This window comes from Triticum aestivum, chromosome 5D, assembly GCF_018294505.1.
Source record: "Triticum aestivum cultivar Chinese Spring chromosome 5D, IWGSC CS RefSeq v2.1, whole genome shotgun sequence".
Taxonomy (NCBI): Eukaryota; Viridiplantae; Streptophyta; class Magnoliopsida; order Poales; family Poaceae; genus Triticum; species Triticum aestivum.
The window spans coordinates 525250000-525267323 of record NC_057808.1 but is presented as its reverse complement, the minus strand read 5'-3'; the positions used below and the strand labels follow the sequence as shown (position 1 = coordinate 525267323).

At 49.0% G+C, this 17324-nt stretch overlaps 2 protein-coding genes across 2 annotated transcripts; both read right to left on the bottom strand.

Annotated features, from left to right (window-relative positions):
* Positions 1–393: 393 nt before the first annotated feature.
* Positions 394–2275, bottom strand: LOC123121100 (aspartokinase 1, chloroplastic-like). The gene is made up of 4 exons (XM_044541030.1): positions 1840–2275; positions 1676–1758; positions 1540–1580; positions 394–683 (listed from the first exon to the last, which is right to left on the bottom strand). Exons 1-4 carry the CDS (start codon positions 2203–2205, stop codon positions 394–396), a joined length of 780 nt encoding a protein of 259 aa, XP_044396965.1. The 5' UTR covers positions 2206–2275.
* A 10842-nt stretch (positions 2276–13117) lies between these two features.
* Positions 13118–14996, bottom strand: LOC123121099 (aspartokinase 1, chloroplastic-like). The gene is made up of 4 exons (XM_044541029.1): positions 14561–14996; positions 14397–14479; positions 14261–14301; positions 13118–13407 (listed from the first exon to the last, which is right to left on the bottom strand). The coding sequence occupies exons 1-4, from the start codon at positions 14924–14926 to the stop codon at positions 13118–13120; spliced, it is 780 nt and encodes a 259-aa protein (XP_044396964.1). The 5' UTR covers positions 14927–14996.
* Between the last annotated feature and the right edge of the window lie 2328 nt (positions 14997–17324).

Here is a 17324-nt window from a genome sequence, read left to right as displayed (position 1 = left end):
TACATGATCTCATGTGGAGCATGCATTTGATTTCCTACACAACATGTGTGATCATTGCAGCACCTAAAATCATAGTTCACAACATCTAAACATAACTAACCATAGATTCAGGACAGACAAATATACCACAGGCAAATTTAAGGACAAACAAATATAGATAGCAACCAGATTACTAGCATCAATATAGCCAACCATAACCAAATTCATGAAAACTAAATTCAGTTCAACAAACCATAACCAATGAGATTCAGTTCAACAAACCAAAAGTAACCCAACAGATAAACTTAAAGATTCAGTTCACAACATCACATCACTGATCACATCACGCCGGAGTCAGGGCCTTCGCGAGGGCGGCATGCTGCCCCCTGATCATGTAGTCCTTCCCGCGAATCGCTACATCCTCCGCATGAGATAGAAGGTGATTGAAATATTCTGTCTAATTGCACCAACTGGTCCAGACATGTATGCTGCAAAACAAAGTTGTAACCAAACTACTAAATTGTTGCTTGCTAGAATAGAAGTATGTACCTGTCGTGCCTTCTTCCCAAGTTTATTCAAATATGCAGAAAATATTCTTGTAGACATGCATTCACCAAAGGAAACAAGGTAATCTCGTGTCCTAAGAGTCAGCTCTTTCATCATAGCAACACCCTTAAGTAGTTGCTCCAATTCGTCCAAGAAACCTATTTGTTTGAAGAGTGAAAATGTGTTGTTTGTATAGTAGTACAGAAGACACTTTCATGAAAGACAAAATGAATGCTAAGTGCTGAATTAGCCCAAAAGGTGCAAGGCAACAAACAATGGCTAAACGCTAAAGAATCAATGACCACAGCTTGTGCTGGTGTTATAAATAAGGATCCAGCATACAACACTTCAGATTGTCTGAATTTTTATGTGTTGGGGAACACATCAACTATGGGACTTTCAGGTTTGAATTACTGACCATTTCACTTGCTCTATATCTTCCACATTAGTCAAGGGGTATGTGCGTGAATTGAAATTTTCATACCACGCTTGCTGTGTTTACATTAGTTTAATGTTTTATGTAGATTGTAGAAGATAAAAAATCTATATTAACAAGAGCTTGTTCTACAGGGAAATATGTAATGTATTCTGAGACTGATTGAACATCATTAGTAGAGCACTAATTTGTTCAGCTGTACGTTGAGGTCAATGTGTTAAATAATGTCATTCCATTGAGAGGGAGGGGGGGGGGGGGTCAAGCCAACCTATGGTCTAAGCACTAATCTATAGAATACAAAAACTGTCCCTATTAAATATAGAACAAAAAGGCTGAAAAGGATGTGAGTGGATGACAATGACCTCCAGGCTTCTCACCATTGTACATAATTTAAAGGGAAAATGGGTGTATCTATGAACCGCAGGTGGCGAAAGGCGAGTTTACTTGCTTATCATTTGGTGGGTGGATCTTTAACTACGAAAGCAAAAGGCATGACTCGGAGAATTCCATATTAGTTTTGCAGAACAAGTATTGACTTTGAACCAACAACTGGAAAGGGGAAAGCAAGAGTGACATACCTGAAACAATCGAGCTATCTAGTCCAAGCTCATCAATGGTCCTGAGAAGAGAAAATCAACGAACACTCAGGATATGCACACTCCAAACCAGAATTGAAGCAACAGGGGGTCACAAGATTACAAAATTAAAACGCACCTAAGATGGAGCTTTTTGATGACGGCGAGCTCGTTGATTTCTGACGCCTTGGTAGCGCCGCAGCTCACCGCCTTCTCTCCGGCCTACACAGGTCCAACACCCAAGCAAATTCAGCACGGAATGGAGCTACCGAAAGACCAGAATTTTCACGGAGCGGGCAGTACCAGGAGGAGGTTGTTGGTGGTCTTCCCCATGGCGGAGAGGACGACGACGGGCGTCTCCTCGGGGAAGCTCAGGATGAGGTCGGCCACCTCCCGCATCCACGCGGCCGACGCCAGCGAGGAGCCGCCGAACTTCATCACGACGGTGAATCCCGCCGCTGCCCCGGCTCCATCCGCCGCCCCGCCCTTATTGATAGTTGCCGCCGCTGCGGCTGCCCCGCTCTGGCAGCGGAGCACCAGCCCCCTCCGCGCAAAGCATTGCCCACCCGGCCTAGCGATGGCGCACAGCGAGGCCCTCTCCCTCCCGAGCTTGGAGACGGCCGCCGGAGAGTCCCGCGCGACCGCCGCGAGACGCAGCGCGGTCGCCATGGAGATGTCCGGATCTCTTGGCTCGGGGCCGGACGCAGAAACTCGTGGACGTCGCGGTTCGGGCGGTCCGGGGACGAGCTGCTGCGCGGCGGCGAGACGAGGTGGACGGGCCCGGCGGCGTCGATCTGCTGGCGCGTGAGCTCCGTGGAAGTGGCCGGCGGCGGAGGACGCGGTCGGGGACGACGGCGGGGATGGGAGGCGGGAGGCGGGAGGCGAGGGCCGCGACGGCGGGGGTGGGAGGCGACGGCGGGGCGGGGGTGGGAGGGCGAAACCCTAGCCGCTTGTCGCGCACTTGGGAGGGGGGGGAGAGAGAGAGAGGCTAGCCGCGGCGCAAAGCTTCGGGGAGTGATGAGGAGAGGAAGAGAACCCTGCGGCTGCGGGCGGCCGGGGGTTTGGGGTGGCAGCCGCAGGTAATTACTTCGCAAAGCCGGGGTGCGTTTTTGGAAATTGGGTGCTTTTTCTGTGGGAGGGACTATAATTCAAATTCAAATTCAAATGAATCGCATAATTATGATGTAAAAAAGTACTCCCTCTGTCAGCTCGCAAAAACGTCTCATATTTATGGGACGGAGGGGGCACTTATCAAACACGTAACGATGTCTACATGTTTATCACGAAGAATATTGAAGAGACGAGCGCCATCAACAAACGATAGCGAGAGAAAGTAGGGTTTCACCTTTTAGGATGGACACTTCACACGGTGGGAGATGAGGATAGCCAATAGATTGAAATTTCATACACTTGTACAAAATATCTATTTTAGTTGCACATAAACTTCTTAATGTTGAATTCTAGATATCTTTGTCAAATAGTTTTTGCTAGATCCATGTGTTATAAAAGCACTCTACCTGCGTTGATATTTAGTGACATCACTAGAAACTACACATATAAAAGCACATTACTAGGACACCAAGAAATGGAGTTGTACTGAAGCTCATTGTAACAAACTATTTTTTAACAACCCAATATTGATTCAATTTAGCACTAAAATATATTTGTAAGATAAGTAGGTGAACTATTTGGTCAAATTTGTAATCTAATATAAGAGGATTTAATTTTTTTAATGATATTGGTTATACCAAAGAATGATGTCTATGTAATATTATCAAATAATGTGGTGATAAAAAAACATACATTAGTATATATTTGAGTATGATTTGGTAAAATGGTTTGATATAAATAGAAAATCTAATATGTTGGGGTGAAACTCATTTTACATAGCATCTTCTTTCTCTTCTCTCTTTCAATTGGTCACCCTTTCTTAGACACACGAACCAGGTTTTGTAGCATCCTCGAGCTTTGAGGTTGTGGCAGGTCATCATGCAATGTCACCGTTGCGGCAGCAGGTGGTGTTGGGGGTTCACTCTGTTGTGTCCAAGCTCATCAAAGGTCCTGAGAAGAGAAAACCAACGAACATTCAGGATATGCACACTCCAAACCAGACTTGAAGCAACAGGGGGTCGCAAGATTACAAAATTAAGACGCACCTAAGATGGAGCTCCTTGATGACGGCGAGCTCGTTGATTTCGGACGCCTTGGGGGCGCTGCAGCTCACCGCCTTCTCACCGGCCTACACGGTCCACCAACCAAGGGATTTCAGCACGGAAAGAAGCTACCGAATTGTCGCTGGAGCGGGAAATGGTAGAGCAGTAGTACCAGGAGGAGGTTGTTGGTGGTATTGCCCATGGAGGAGAGGACGACGACGGGCATCTCCTCAGGGAAGCTGAGGCTGAGGTCGGCCACCTTCTGCGTCCGCGCGGCGGACGACATGGACGACCCGCCGACTTCATCACGACGGTGAACCCCGCCGCGTGTTGGTGAGCGTAGGAAAATTTTAAAATTATGCTACGATTCCCAACATATACTAGCAACGAGGGAAAAGGAGTGCATCTACATACCCTTGTAGATTGCGAGCGGAAGCGTTCCAATGAACGTGGTTGATGGAGTCGTACTCGCCGTGATTCAAATCATCGATGACCGAGTGCCGAACGGACGGCACCTCCACGTTCAACACACGTACGGTGCAGCGACGTCTCCTCCTTGATCCAGCAAGGGGGAAGGAGAGGTTGATGGAGATCCAGCAGCACGACGGCGTGGTGGTGGATGTAGCGGGATCTCGGCAGGGCTTCGCCGAGCTTCTGCGAGAGGGAGAGGTGTAGCAGGGGAGGAGGGAGGCGCCCAAGGCTGTAATATTGCTGCCCTCCCTCCCCCCTTTATATAGGCCCCCTGGGAGGGGGGGCGCCGGCCAAGACCCATCTAGAGGGGGGGCGGCAGCCAAGGGGGGTAACTTACCCCCCAAGTCAAGTGGGGCGCCCCCCCACCCTAGGGTTTCCAACCCTAGGCGCAGGGGGGAGGCCCATGGGGGGCGCCCCAGCCCACTAAGGGCTGGTTCCCTTCCCACTTCAGCCCATGGGGCCCTCCGGGATAGATGGCCCCACCCGGTGGACCCCCGGGACCCTTCCGGTGGTCCCGGTACAATACCGATAACCCCCGAAACTTTCCTGGTGGCCAAAACTGGACTTCCTATATATATAATTCTTCACCTCCGGACCATTCCGGAACTCCTCGTGACGTCCGGGATCTCATCCGGGACTCCGAACAACTTTCGGGTTTACGCATACTCATATCTCTACAACCCTAGCGTCACCGAACCTTAAGTGTGTAGACCCTACGGGTTCGGGAGACATGCAAACATGACCGAGACGCCTCTCCGGTCAATAACCAACAGCGGGATCTGGATACCCATGTTGGCTCCCACATGTTCCACGATGATCTCATAGGATGAACCACGGTGTCGAGGATTCAATCAATCCGTATGCAATTCTCTTTGTCAATCGGTATGTTACTTGCCCGAGATTCGATCGTCGGTATCCCAATACCTTGTTCAATCTCGTTACCGGCAAGTCTCTTTACTCGTACCGCAATGCATGATCCCGTGACTAACTCCTTAGTCACATTGAGCTCATTATGATGATGCATTACCGAGTGGGCCCAGAGATACCTCTCCGTCATACGGAGTGACAAATCCCAGTCTCGATCCGTGCCAACCCAACAGACACCTTCAGAGATACCCGTAGTGTACCTTTATAGTCACCCAGTTACGTTGTGACGTTTGGCACACCCAAATCACTCCTACGGCACCCGGGAGTTGCACGATCTCATGGTCTAAGGAAAAGATACTTGACATTGGAAAAGCTCTAGCAAACGAAACTACACGATCTTTTATGCTATGCTTAGGATTGGGTCTTGTCCATCACATCATTCTCCTAATGATGTGATCCCGTTATCAATGACATCAAATGTCCATAGTCAGGAAACCATGACTATCTGTTGATCAACGAGCTAGTCAACTAGAGGCTTACTAGGGACACGTTGTGGTCTATGTATTCACACATGTATTACGATTTCCGGATAACACAATTATAGCATGAACAATAGACAATTACCATGAACAAAGAAATATAATAATAACCATTTATTATTGCCTCTAGGGCATATTTCCAACACCGCGGCCGCGGCCCCATCTGCCTTCGCGCCCTTCCTGAGAGTGGCCGCCGCCGTGGCCGCCCCGCTCTGGCAACGGAGCACCAGTCCCCTCCGCGCACAGCATTGCGCCCCCGGCCTGGCGGCCATGCACAGCGAGGCCCTCTCCCTCCCGAGCCTGGAGACGACCGCCGAAGAGTCCCGCGCGACCTCCGGATCTCTTGGCTCGGGATCCCTCCTCTCCTCTGGCCCTCCCTTCTCTTCCTGGCCTCGCCGGAGAAGAGGAGTGGCGGCGAGGAGAGGAGTTGCGGTGATGGACGGACGGGGGGTGGAAGCGCGGTGGGGATGAAGCGAGGGAGGGTCTATATAGCGGGAGGGGAAACGGACAGCGGGGAGCTGGTTTGCGTGGGAAACGGACAGCGGGGATGACCGCGACGGGTGGGAGGGGGCCAAGTTTTTGACGAGGGAGGGGGCCAAGTTTTTTGATGAGGGAGGTGTAACACCCCTATGTAATGGTGCCACGGTAATCCAACATGATGATGCTAAGCTAGTTTGTTTTTGCAATGCTAATCATATTGGATAAATCTCTCCTTTCAAATTCTTCTTTGAATTCAAATTCAAACCACAAGTGAAATTTTAAGTTGCTCAAAACCTGCTAGAAAAATGTTCACCATCTGTCAAAAATTCCACAACAAATTAATGTTATGGGAAACAACATCACTCTTTTGCAAAGATGAGCAGTAGCAATTTAATCAGTGTCATTTCAGCATTTTTGGGTGCTATTTTAATTTTGGAAAATGCAAATCAATTCAACTTGCTCCTAAAATAATTGTGCCACTGTCTAAACTTGTGTTGGATTTATTGGGCCTAGTCCCATATTTTTCGTACACTATTTGGGTACCCATTTAATTCCATCTCTCCCTCTGCTATCATAATAAAAGAAAAACATAGAAAATAGAAAAGGCCAGAGGCCACTTAACTGTTTTGGGCCGAGCCCAGCCGGCCCAACCTCTGTTCTCCTACCTGCTCCCCTCCCCCCGTGTCGACGCCGCCGTGGACAGAGCCGCGCCGCGCCGCCCGCAGCTCGCCACCGCGACGGGGCAGGTGAGCTGAGGGGATAAGCACGCTCCCTCCCTCTCCCCTAGTCCTCCTCGCCGCACTCCTCCCTTCGCTCCTCCCTCTCCAGCGAATTCGCTCGCTTCTCTCTCTCTGTCCCGAGAGCTCTCGCCTCCACTTGTCGTCGCCCTCGCGTCCATCGTCGTCCCCGCGCTGCACCACGGTGTCCGTCGCCTCCGTCGCGCTTGTCCACGTCACCTACGGCAAGCAGCTGCGGCTGGGGAGCCCCGCTAGTGGCGAATCGGGCCGCCCCCTTCTGCTACTGCCACCGGCGACCGGCGTCGTCTCCGGCGAACCCGCTGCACTCCTAAACCTCCAAGGGCCACCGTGAGCCGCACCATAAGCAGCTGCGTCAAACCCCTCTCTTTCCCCTCTCTCCCCGCGCTCGTAGACGTCGTTCTTCTTCATGGCCAAACCGCCGCCGTGCGAGCTCGTCGCCGGCGTGGCTCCAGTGAGCCAGCGGTCGAGCGAGCGTGTCCATAAGCTTCCCCGTCTTACGTAGATCTTCACTAGCTAGTTCTTTTGCTTCCGCACGAGCTATAGCCCCGAATTCGATCACGGTCGAGCTCCAGCCGCCGCAGAATCGGTCACCGCAGTCACCACCATCCACCTCCGGCCTCGCAATCACTACAATTGGATGCGGCACTCGTTGCTCATTCGAACACGCCCGAAAACAGCCGTTTTGGTGCACTCTAGCGGAATTCCGCAGCTCGCTGGCGTGCTCCACCGCAGGACGAGCTCGCCGGAGCGTTTCCGGCCGGCCGCCTATGTGGTAGGGCGTGGGGCCCTCTCTAAGCCACTGACATGTGGGCCTCGGCGCTTAATTAGGTTAATTAGGTTTTTAAAAATAAACTAATCACTAAACAGACGGTAACAACTGGGGCCCACACCCCTAATTAGTTCTGTTAGATTAGTTTAACCCTCTATTATGCTCAGAGAGGCTGACAGGTGGGCCCCACCTGTCAGTTTGACCCAGTCAGCTGGTCAGCCGGCGGTTGACGCCATGCTGACACAATATATCTTTTTCTGTAATTTAAATAAATCCAGAATTTCATAAAATAGTTTAAATCTTTAGAAATTCATATCTTTTAAACCGTAGCTCGGATCGAAAAACTTTCTATATGAAAGTTGATCGGAAAAACGAGATGAACCCAATTGTGCCATTGGTTTCCGTGTCCGGACCCTCGACGGAGGTGAACACACAACTTTTAGCCTGTTTCCGGTAGATGAATAGTGCATACATACCGGTTAATAATTCCAACTTAAATCCTAAAATAACTAATATGACTTAGACATGCTTTTAGGCAACCCTGCACTGCATCTTAGCATAGCATGCTCTGTGTTGCATATGTCTGCTGAGTATTTATCTGTTTCCTCCCCCTCTTCTCTCTCGGTAGAGCCCGGTACCGACGCAGCTCCGGGTGATTGGCTACACTACTGACGACCAGACCTTTGCCGCAGAGCTTCCAGGCAAGCAACCCCCCCTTGACGCATGCCTATATCGCCTATTCTTTCTCCCTCATGCTTGCATTAGAATATGCTGTTGCTACTGTTTATCCTATTATGATGCATAGCCTATTTTTGTAACTGTTATTGATACCTACCTGTATTCCAAACTGCTTAGTATAGGCTGGATGGAAAACATCTGTGACCCCTTCATTGTTGTAGTTGCCCCGCTTAGTGTCTGTGTCCCGATCAATATGATCGATAAATTGGATTCTGCACATCACCTCACACCCCCCTAACTTGCTCGACTCCACAGAGTTAATATCGAGTGGTGAGGGTGATACCTCCGAACTCACTTCCGATGTTGTCTCTGTAAAATAGCTAGTCAGTCGTGGGTTACCGAGGGCGATTCCTCTTTCCCACCTCCGACAAAGCTTCTGTTGTGCCCCCGCAAGTGTGAACGCCGCCGAGGGTGATTCCTCCGGTCTCACATAAATGGGATTATCGAGCGGGAATCCATCGAGGGTGATGCCTCGGATTCCTCCTTGATGTGGTAAACACACGGATGCCTTGTACATTACTGTTAATACTGATTAAACTGGATAACGTCAGGTCGGCCCTGAGGGGTACCCGCGCGAGCATAAGATGCGAGAGATGTGGAGTCGGGTTGACCTGGAGGGTACCCGCGAGATAAATACGAGGCGTGGCCGGGCAATTTAGCCCTTGCCGCAAGTCCTCGAGACGGGGCGACGGGGTCACATCGATCGTGAGTCTCTGCTCGTTACCGCGTGCTCCCAATTCACTAACGATTTGGATATTTGATCCGAGTGGGCCTCTGGCCCGATAGCACTAACCATCACGTGGGAATAAATATGGGTACTCTGTGTCGTGGTATCCGCCTATCTTTCTAGACGTCAGCGACTGAGCGGCGCGCGCCCTATTGGACTGGGCACACCCGCGCTTGTATTAAGGGGGTTAGGTCTGCTCGCGGCCACGTTCACAACGTGCAGGAGTTCCCGGGGCGAAGGCCCAAGACCCCGGGGCGCATAGGTTAGTCCAGCGTGCTGACCTCTCTATTGAGTTTAGGTTGGGCTGCGGCGTGTTGTTTAGCCGAGGCCCGGCAGGACCCAGAAAGTGTGTCCGGCCGGAGTTAAGCGACCGTTGTGGGTAAGTTGGTGCACCCCTACAGGGAAGAAAACATCTATCGATAGCCGGATCCTCGGTAACGGACGCTCGGAGTTGTATCTAGGTCGATACAACTAGAATTGGTTACTTGTGATGAGATATGAGAATAAGGCTCTGGGATCGCTTTCTCGCAAGGAGTCGAGGAAGGATCTCTGGCCGAGGTTGATAACACTACTACTGCTTTATATTATACTAATCTGCACTCTTCTAATGTTGCAAGACCGATGAAGATGCTAGTCTTCGATAGGACTAGGCCTTCTCTCTATTCTAGCATTTCTACAGTCTAGTCCACTGATACAACCTTCCTTTGATAATGTTGCATACTTAGAATAGATCTGATGTAAGTCTTGCTGAGTACTTTGGATGAGTACTCACGGTTGCTTTGCTTCCCTTTTCTCCCTACCCGCTTGGCATAACCAGACGACGGAGCCCCGGAGCCCACTGCCCCTGTTGACTAGGGTGGTTACTACTAGGGTTTTTACATCTGTGCACCTGGTTCCTTAGCTCTACTCATTCATCCCCACACTCTTAACTTTTGCTCAGTTTTCCCCACTCCCTTGCCCGAAACCCTCAGAAGAGGTCAGAACGGACGTCGTCGTCGGGTCAGTGCTTTGACCGTTAACTCTGATGAGTGGGGTCGCGTTGGGCAGTGTAGCTGTTCGACCGTTGGGCATGGTTTCGTTGGTCCGTGGTTTCGTTGGGCCGTCCCTTGCATTAAACGCCTGCGCACACCGCCACGACAGAAGCCTGCTATGCATGCACCCAACAAGCCTGCCTGCATGCGTCGATGCGCGCCGCCACGATGCGCCGACCGAGCTTGCATGCGCTGATGCGTGCCGCCACGATGCACAGATCGAGTCGCTTTCGTGCACGCTAGCCGCCACATATGCAGCGACAGTCGCTGCCGCTGGTTCCTCTCTTCTCGCACGCTTGTCTCCTCGATTTAGAGCATTTTTTACGATCAGTTCCAGCCTTTTCGATCCACTCGCATCTGCACCCGTTTTGCTACGACAAATAAATTGAACAAATATGTTGTGGCTACATGCACTAGCTAGGTGGCTACATATTTGTGGCTTGTGTAAAAAAAGAAGGGTTCGTTGTGGCTGCATGCACTAGGTGGTTACTAACAAAGCGAGCTGTCTAAGAAAACAATCAACAAATATGTAGATAGGGCCAACAAGCCCATAGCATGATCACATAGTTGAAACTAGGAAGAACTTCATAATAGAATAGATAGAAAACTTAATAATAGAACTTGATAAAAGGGCCAACAAGCCTATAGCATCTCCAACATAGTTCAATTACAACTTGACAAAACATAGACTAAAAAAAGAAAAATAGATAGAGGGTTTAGAACCCTAGACGCCGCCTTCTCCACCTCGCTCCTCCTCTGGGCGCCCTTCACTGCTCCTCCGGGGCGTTGTCGATGGGGTACGGAAGAGTGTGCATGTGCGACGCGGTGGGGAAGATGTTGGTGTACTCCGTGAACATGTTGTGGGTGGTGAAAGTGATGAACTCGCAACCACACCAAAACACCCGGCCGAGGAGGTAGAAGGCGTCGAATGTGTTCGTGAAGTGGGCAAGGAGAGCAACCACCACCCCGTTTTGGATGACCTCCTCGACACGGAACATCCTTGGAGATCCCCGCGGGAGGTGGTGGTAGCCGGACGCGAGGAAGAACTCGGTGAAGTTCCTTGCGGTCCTCCACCTTGATATCGCCCACACATGTAGTGTGCGCTCAACGTACACGCCAGGAGGGTAGAGCCTCTCCGGCACAGTGGGTGGGAAGTGGTAGGTTGGTCCGGTGTACTGCATGGCTGAGGATGTGCTAGAAGAAGGAGAAGTGGTCGAAGAGCAAGAAGGGCAGATGGCAGAGAGGATGGGAGATGGATGAGGGATGGCAGAGGCAGATGGTGGCTTAAATATCCGTAGTGCTACGTGTTATTTGGCCGTGGCAATAACGGGGTCAAATGTGTTCAAACCCACCGCAGCATCGGGAGTGTACACACGTGGGAAACGATGGTTTGAAAAAGAAGAAGAAAAGAAGCTAATTGCACGCGTGGGAATCCGTGGTCATATATATTATATGAACGAAAAGAGACAATTTTTGAATAGTTTGTGGCCATTTTGCATGATAAAAATAAATTTGGCCCTTAAAATTTTGGTCATTTTGCATTTGTATAGAACAAAAAGAAAAGAGCCAACACATTCACAAAAAACAGAGCAAACGATGCAAAAATACAGAGCCAGCACGTTCACAAAAAACAGAGCAAACGATGCAAAAAAACGACGCAATTCGACGGCCCAACCAGAGCTTGGTTTCCTTTTGGGCCCAATAACGCAGCCAGCCCACCTAATTCCTTCTAAAAGACCAGATCTGAGGGTTGTCGCTTGGCGCGAGGGTATGATCGGACGGCTAACGTTGGGAGCTAGGGTTAGACGAAACCCCGCAGGGTTTAGAGGGATTTTGAGCTGGTCAATGGGGTTTCGAAGGCTTTGACTGAGCATAACTAATTTAAAAAAGATCGAAAAAATATGAAACCTTCGCCGTTCGTCGTTTTATAAGACAAACTAACGAGGGAAAAATACTAAACTTGGTCTATGGTCATTTTCATGAAAAAACCCTAGCTGGCACGATCGAGGTCAAATGAGCACCATTAATTTAAAAAAATCAAAAAATATAAAACCTGCGCACAATGTTGTCTTATGTGACATGTTACCAACCAAAAATCATAAACTTGGTCTATGGTCATTTTCATGAGAAAACCTTCACACATATGAGCTATCATGTACATGATTTCATAGAGTTCAAGGAGAGAAGGCAGGGTTACCTTCTGTTTTTGAAAAATAAAAAAATAAAAAAATCACCAAAGCTTTATTTCAAAGTGAATAAGAAGGATCTGAAGTTAGTTTTCCATTTTCATATTTCAAACATGTTTTTAATAGTTTTTATATTAAAGCATATGTTTTCAAAAGAAAATGTAAAAATATGAAGATTAATTCAAAAAATATTGAGACTTCGAATCTACACTATGGAAAGTGAATATGTGTTAATAAAAAAATTGGCTCATTTAGAGTAGGTCCAAAAAAACTTGATTACAAATGGGCTGTTTACCCTAGCCTGGGAGCTCATTTGGAGCACATTTCTCAAATTCAAATTTATTTGACCTCCTCTAAATCACTTCAAATTTTGCACACATGATCTCCTACACAAACATAGATAGTTTGCCAAGGTTTTACTTGTTTTTTGCATTTTCTTGAATTTATATTGTCCAGGTTTGCCAAGGTTTACATGATCTCATGTGGAGCATGCATTTGATTTCCTACACAACATGTGTGATCATTGCAGCACCTAAAATCATAGTTCACAACATCTAAACATAACTAACCATAGATTCAGGACAGACAAATATACCACAGGCAAATTTAAGGACAAACAAATATAGATAGCAACCAGATTACTAGCATCAATATAGCCAACCATAACCAAATTCATGAAAACTAAATTCAGTTCAACAAACCATAACCAATGAGATTCAGTTCAACAAACCAAAAGTAACCCAACAGATAAACTTAAAGATTCAGTTCACAACATCACATCACTGATCACATCACGCCGGAGTCAGGGCCTTCGCGAGGGCGGCATGCTGCCCCCTGATCATGTAGTCCTTCCCGCGAATCGCTACATCCTCCGCATGAGATAGAAGGTGATTGAAATATTCTGTCTAATTGCACCAACTGGTCCAGACATGTATGCTGCAAAACAAAGTTGTAACCAAACTACTAAATTGTTGCTTGCTAGAATAGAAGTATGTACCTGTCGTGCCTTCTTCCCAAGTTTATTCAAATATGCAGAAAATATTCTTGTAGACATGCATTCACCAAAGGAAACAAGGTAATCTCGTGTCCTAAGAGTCAGCTCTTTCATCATAGCAACACCCTTAAGTAGTTGCTCCAATTCGTCCAAGAAACCTATTTGTTTGAAGAGTGAAAATGTGTTGTTTGTATAGTAGTACAGAAGACACTTTCATGAAAGACAAAATGAATGCTAAGTGCTGAATTAGCCCAAAAGGTGCAAGGCAACAAACAATGGCTAAACGCTAAAGAATCAATGACCACAGCTTGTGCTGGTGTTATAAATAAGGATCCAGCATACAACACTTCAGATTGTCTGAATTTTTATGTGTTGGGGAACACATCAACTATGGGACTTTCAGGTTTGAATTACTGACCATTTCACTTGCTCTATATCTTCCACATTAGTCAAGGGGTATGTGCGTGAATTGAAATTTTCATACCACGCTTGCTGTGTTTACATTAGTTTAATGTTTTATGTAGATTGTAGAAGATAAAAAATCTATATTAACAAGAGCTTGTTCTACAGGGAAATATGTAATGTATTCTGAGACTGATTGAACATCATTAGTAGAGCACTAATTTGTTCAGCTGTACGTTGAGGTCAATGTGTTAAATAATGTCATTCCATTGAGAGGGAGGGGGGGGGGTCAAGCCAACCTATGGTCTAAGCACTAATCTATAGAATACAAAAACTGTCCCTATTAAATATAGAACAAAAAGGCTGAAAAGGATGTGAGTGGATGACAATGACCTCCAGGCTTCTCACCATTGTACATAATTTAAAGGGAAAATGGGTGTATCTATGAACCGCAGGTGGCGAAAGGCGAGTTTACTTGCTTATCATTTGGTGGGTGGATCTTTAACTACGAAAGCAAAAGGCATGACTCGGAGAATTCCATATTAGTTTTGCAGAACAAGTATTGACTTTGAACCAACAACTGGAAAGGGGAAAGCAAGAGTGACATACCTGAAACAATCGAGCTATCTAGTCCAAGCTCATCAATGGTCCTGAGAAGAGAAAATCAACGAACACTCAGGATATGCACACTCCAAACCAGAATTGAAGCAACAGGGGGTCACAAGATTACAAAATTAAAACGCACCTAAGATGGAGCTTTTTGATGACGGCGAGCTCGTTGATTTCTGACGCCTTGGTAGCGCCGCAGCTCACCGCCTTCTCTCCGGCCTACACAGGTCCAACACCCAAGCAAATTCAGCACGGAATGGAGCTACCGAAAGACCAGAATTTTCACGGAGCGGGCAGTACCAGGAGGAGGTTGTTGGTGGTCTTCCCCATGGCGGAGAGGACGACGACGGGCGTCTCCTCGGGGAAGCTCAGGATGAGGTCGGCCACCTCCCGCATCCACGCGGCCGACGCCAGCGAGGAGCCGCCGAACTTCATCACGACGGTGAATCCCGCCGCTGCCCCGGCTCCATCCGCCGCCCCGCCCTTATTGATAGTTGCCGCCGCTGCGGCTGCCCCGCTCTGGCAGCGGAGCACCAGCCCCCTCCGCGCAAAGCATTGCCCACCCGGCCTAGCGATGGCGCACAGCGAGGCCCTCTCCCTCCCGAGCTTGGAGACGGCCGCCGGAGAGTCCCGCGCGACCGCCGCGAGACGCAGCGCGGTCGCCATGGAGATGTCCGGATCTCTTGGCTCGGGGCCGGACGCAGAAACTCGTGGACGTCGCGGTTCGGGCGGTCCGGGGACGAGCTGCTGCGCGGCGGCGAGACGAGGTGGACGGGCCCGGCGGCGTCGATCTGCTGGCGCGTGAGCTCCGTGGAAGTGGCCGGCGGCGGAGGACGCGGTCGGGGACGACGGCGGGGATGGGAGGCGGGAGGCGGGAGGCGAGGGCCGCGACGGCGGGGGTGGGAGGCGACGGCGGGGCGGGGGTGGGAGGGCGAAACCCTAGCCGCTTGTCGCGCACTTGGGAGGGGGGGGAGAGAGAGAGAGGCTAGCCGCGGCGCAAAGCTTCGGGGAGTGATGAGGAGAGGAAGAGAACCCTGCGGCTGCGGGCGGCCGGGGGTTTGGGGTGGCAGCCGCAGGTAATTACTTCGCAAAGCCGGGGTGCGTTTTTGGAAATTGGGTGCTTTTTCTGTGGGAGGGACTATAATTCAAATTCAAATTCAAATGAATCGCATAATTATGATGTAAAAAAGTACTCCCTCTGTCAGCTCGCAAAAACGTCTCATATTTATGGGACGGAGGGGGCACTTATCAAACACGTAACGATGTCTACATGTTTATCACGAAGAATATTGAAGAGACGAGCGCCATCAACAAACGATAGCGAGAGAAAGTAGGGTTTCACCTTTTAGGATGGACACTTCACACGGTGGGAGATGAGGATAGCCAATAGATTGAAATTTCATACACTTGTACAAAATATCTATTTTAGTTGCACATAAACTTCTTAATGTTGAATTCTAGATATATTTGTCAAATAGTTTTTGCTAGATCCATGTGTTATAAAAGCACTCTACCTGCGTTGATATTTAGTGACATCACTAGAAACTACACATATAAAAGCACATTACTAGGACACCAGGAAATGGAGTTGTACTGAAGCTCATTGTAACAAACTATTTTTTAACAACCCAATATTGATTCAATTTAGCACTAAAATATATTTGTAAGATAAGTAGGTGAACTATTTGGTCAAATTTGTAATCTAATATAAGAGGATTTAATTTTTTTAATGATATTGGTTATACCAAAGAATGATGTCTATGTAATATTATCAAATAATGTGGTGATAAAAAAACATACATTAGTATATATTTGAGTATGATTTGGTAAAATGGTTTGATATAAATAGAAAATCTAATATGTTGGGGTGAAACTCATTTTACATAGCATCTTCTTTCTCTTCTCTCTTTCAATTGGTCACCCTTTCTTAGACACACGAACCAGGTTTTGTAGCATCCTCGAGCTTTGAGGTTGTGGCAGGTCATCATGCAATGTCACCGTTGCGGCAGCAGGTGGTGTTGGGGGTTCACTCTGTTGTGTCCAAGCTCATCAAAGGTCCTGAGAAGAGAAAACCAACGAACATTCAGGATATGCACACTCCAAACCAGACTTGAAGCAAAAGGGGGTCGCAAGATTAAAAAATTAAGACGCACCTAAGATGGAGCTCCTTGATGACGACGAGCTCGTTGATTTCGGACGCCTTGGGGGCGCTGCAGCTCACCGCCTTCTCACCGGCCTACACGGTCCACCAACCAAGGGATTTCAGCACGGAAAGAAGCTACCGAATTGTCGCCGGAGCGTGAAATGGTAGAGCAGTAGTACCAGGAGGAGGTTGTTGGTGGTCTTGCCCATGGAGGAGAGGACGACGACGGGCGTCTCCTCAGGGAAGCTGAGGATGAGGTCGGCCACCTTCTGCGTCCGCGCGGCGGACGACATGGACGACCCGCCGAACTTCATCACGACGGTGAACCCCGCCGCGTGTTGGGGATCGTAGCAAAATTTTAAAATTTTCCTACGCTCACCAAGATCCATCTATGGAGTATACTAGCAACGAGGGAAAAGGAGTGCATCTACATACCCTTGTAGATTGCGAGCGGAAGCGTTCCAATGAACGTGGTTGATGGAGTCGTACTCGCCGTGATTCAAATCATCGATGACCGAGTGCCGAACGGACGGCACCTCCGCGTTCAACACACGTACGGTGCAGCGACGTCTCCTCCTTCTTGATCCAGCAAGGGGGAAGGAGAGGTTGATGGAGATCCAGCAGCACGACGGCGTGGTGGTGGATGTAGCGGGATCTCGGCAGGGTTTCGCCGAGCTTCTGCGAGAGGGAGAGGTGTAGCAGGGGAGGAGGGAGGCGCCCAAGGCTGTAATATTGCTGCCCTCCCTCCCCCCTTTATATAGGACCCCTGGGAGGGGGGGGGGGCGCCGGCCAAGACCCATCTAGAGGGGGGGGCGGCGGCCAAGGGGGGTAACTTACCCCCCAAGTCAAGTGGGGCGCCCCACCACCCTAGGGTTTCCAACCGTTGGCGCAGGGGGGAGGCCCATGGGGGGCGCCCCAGCC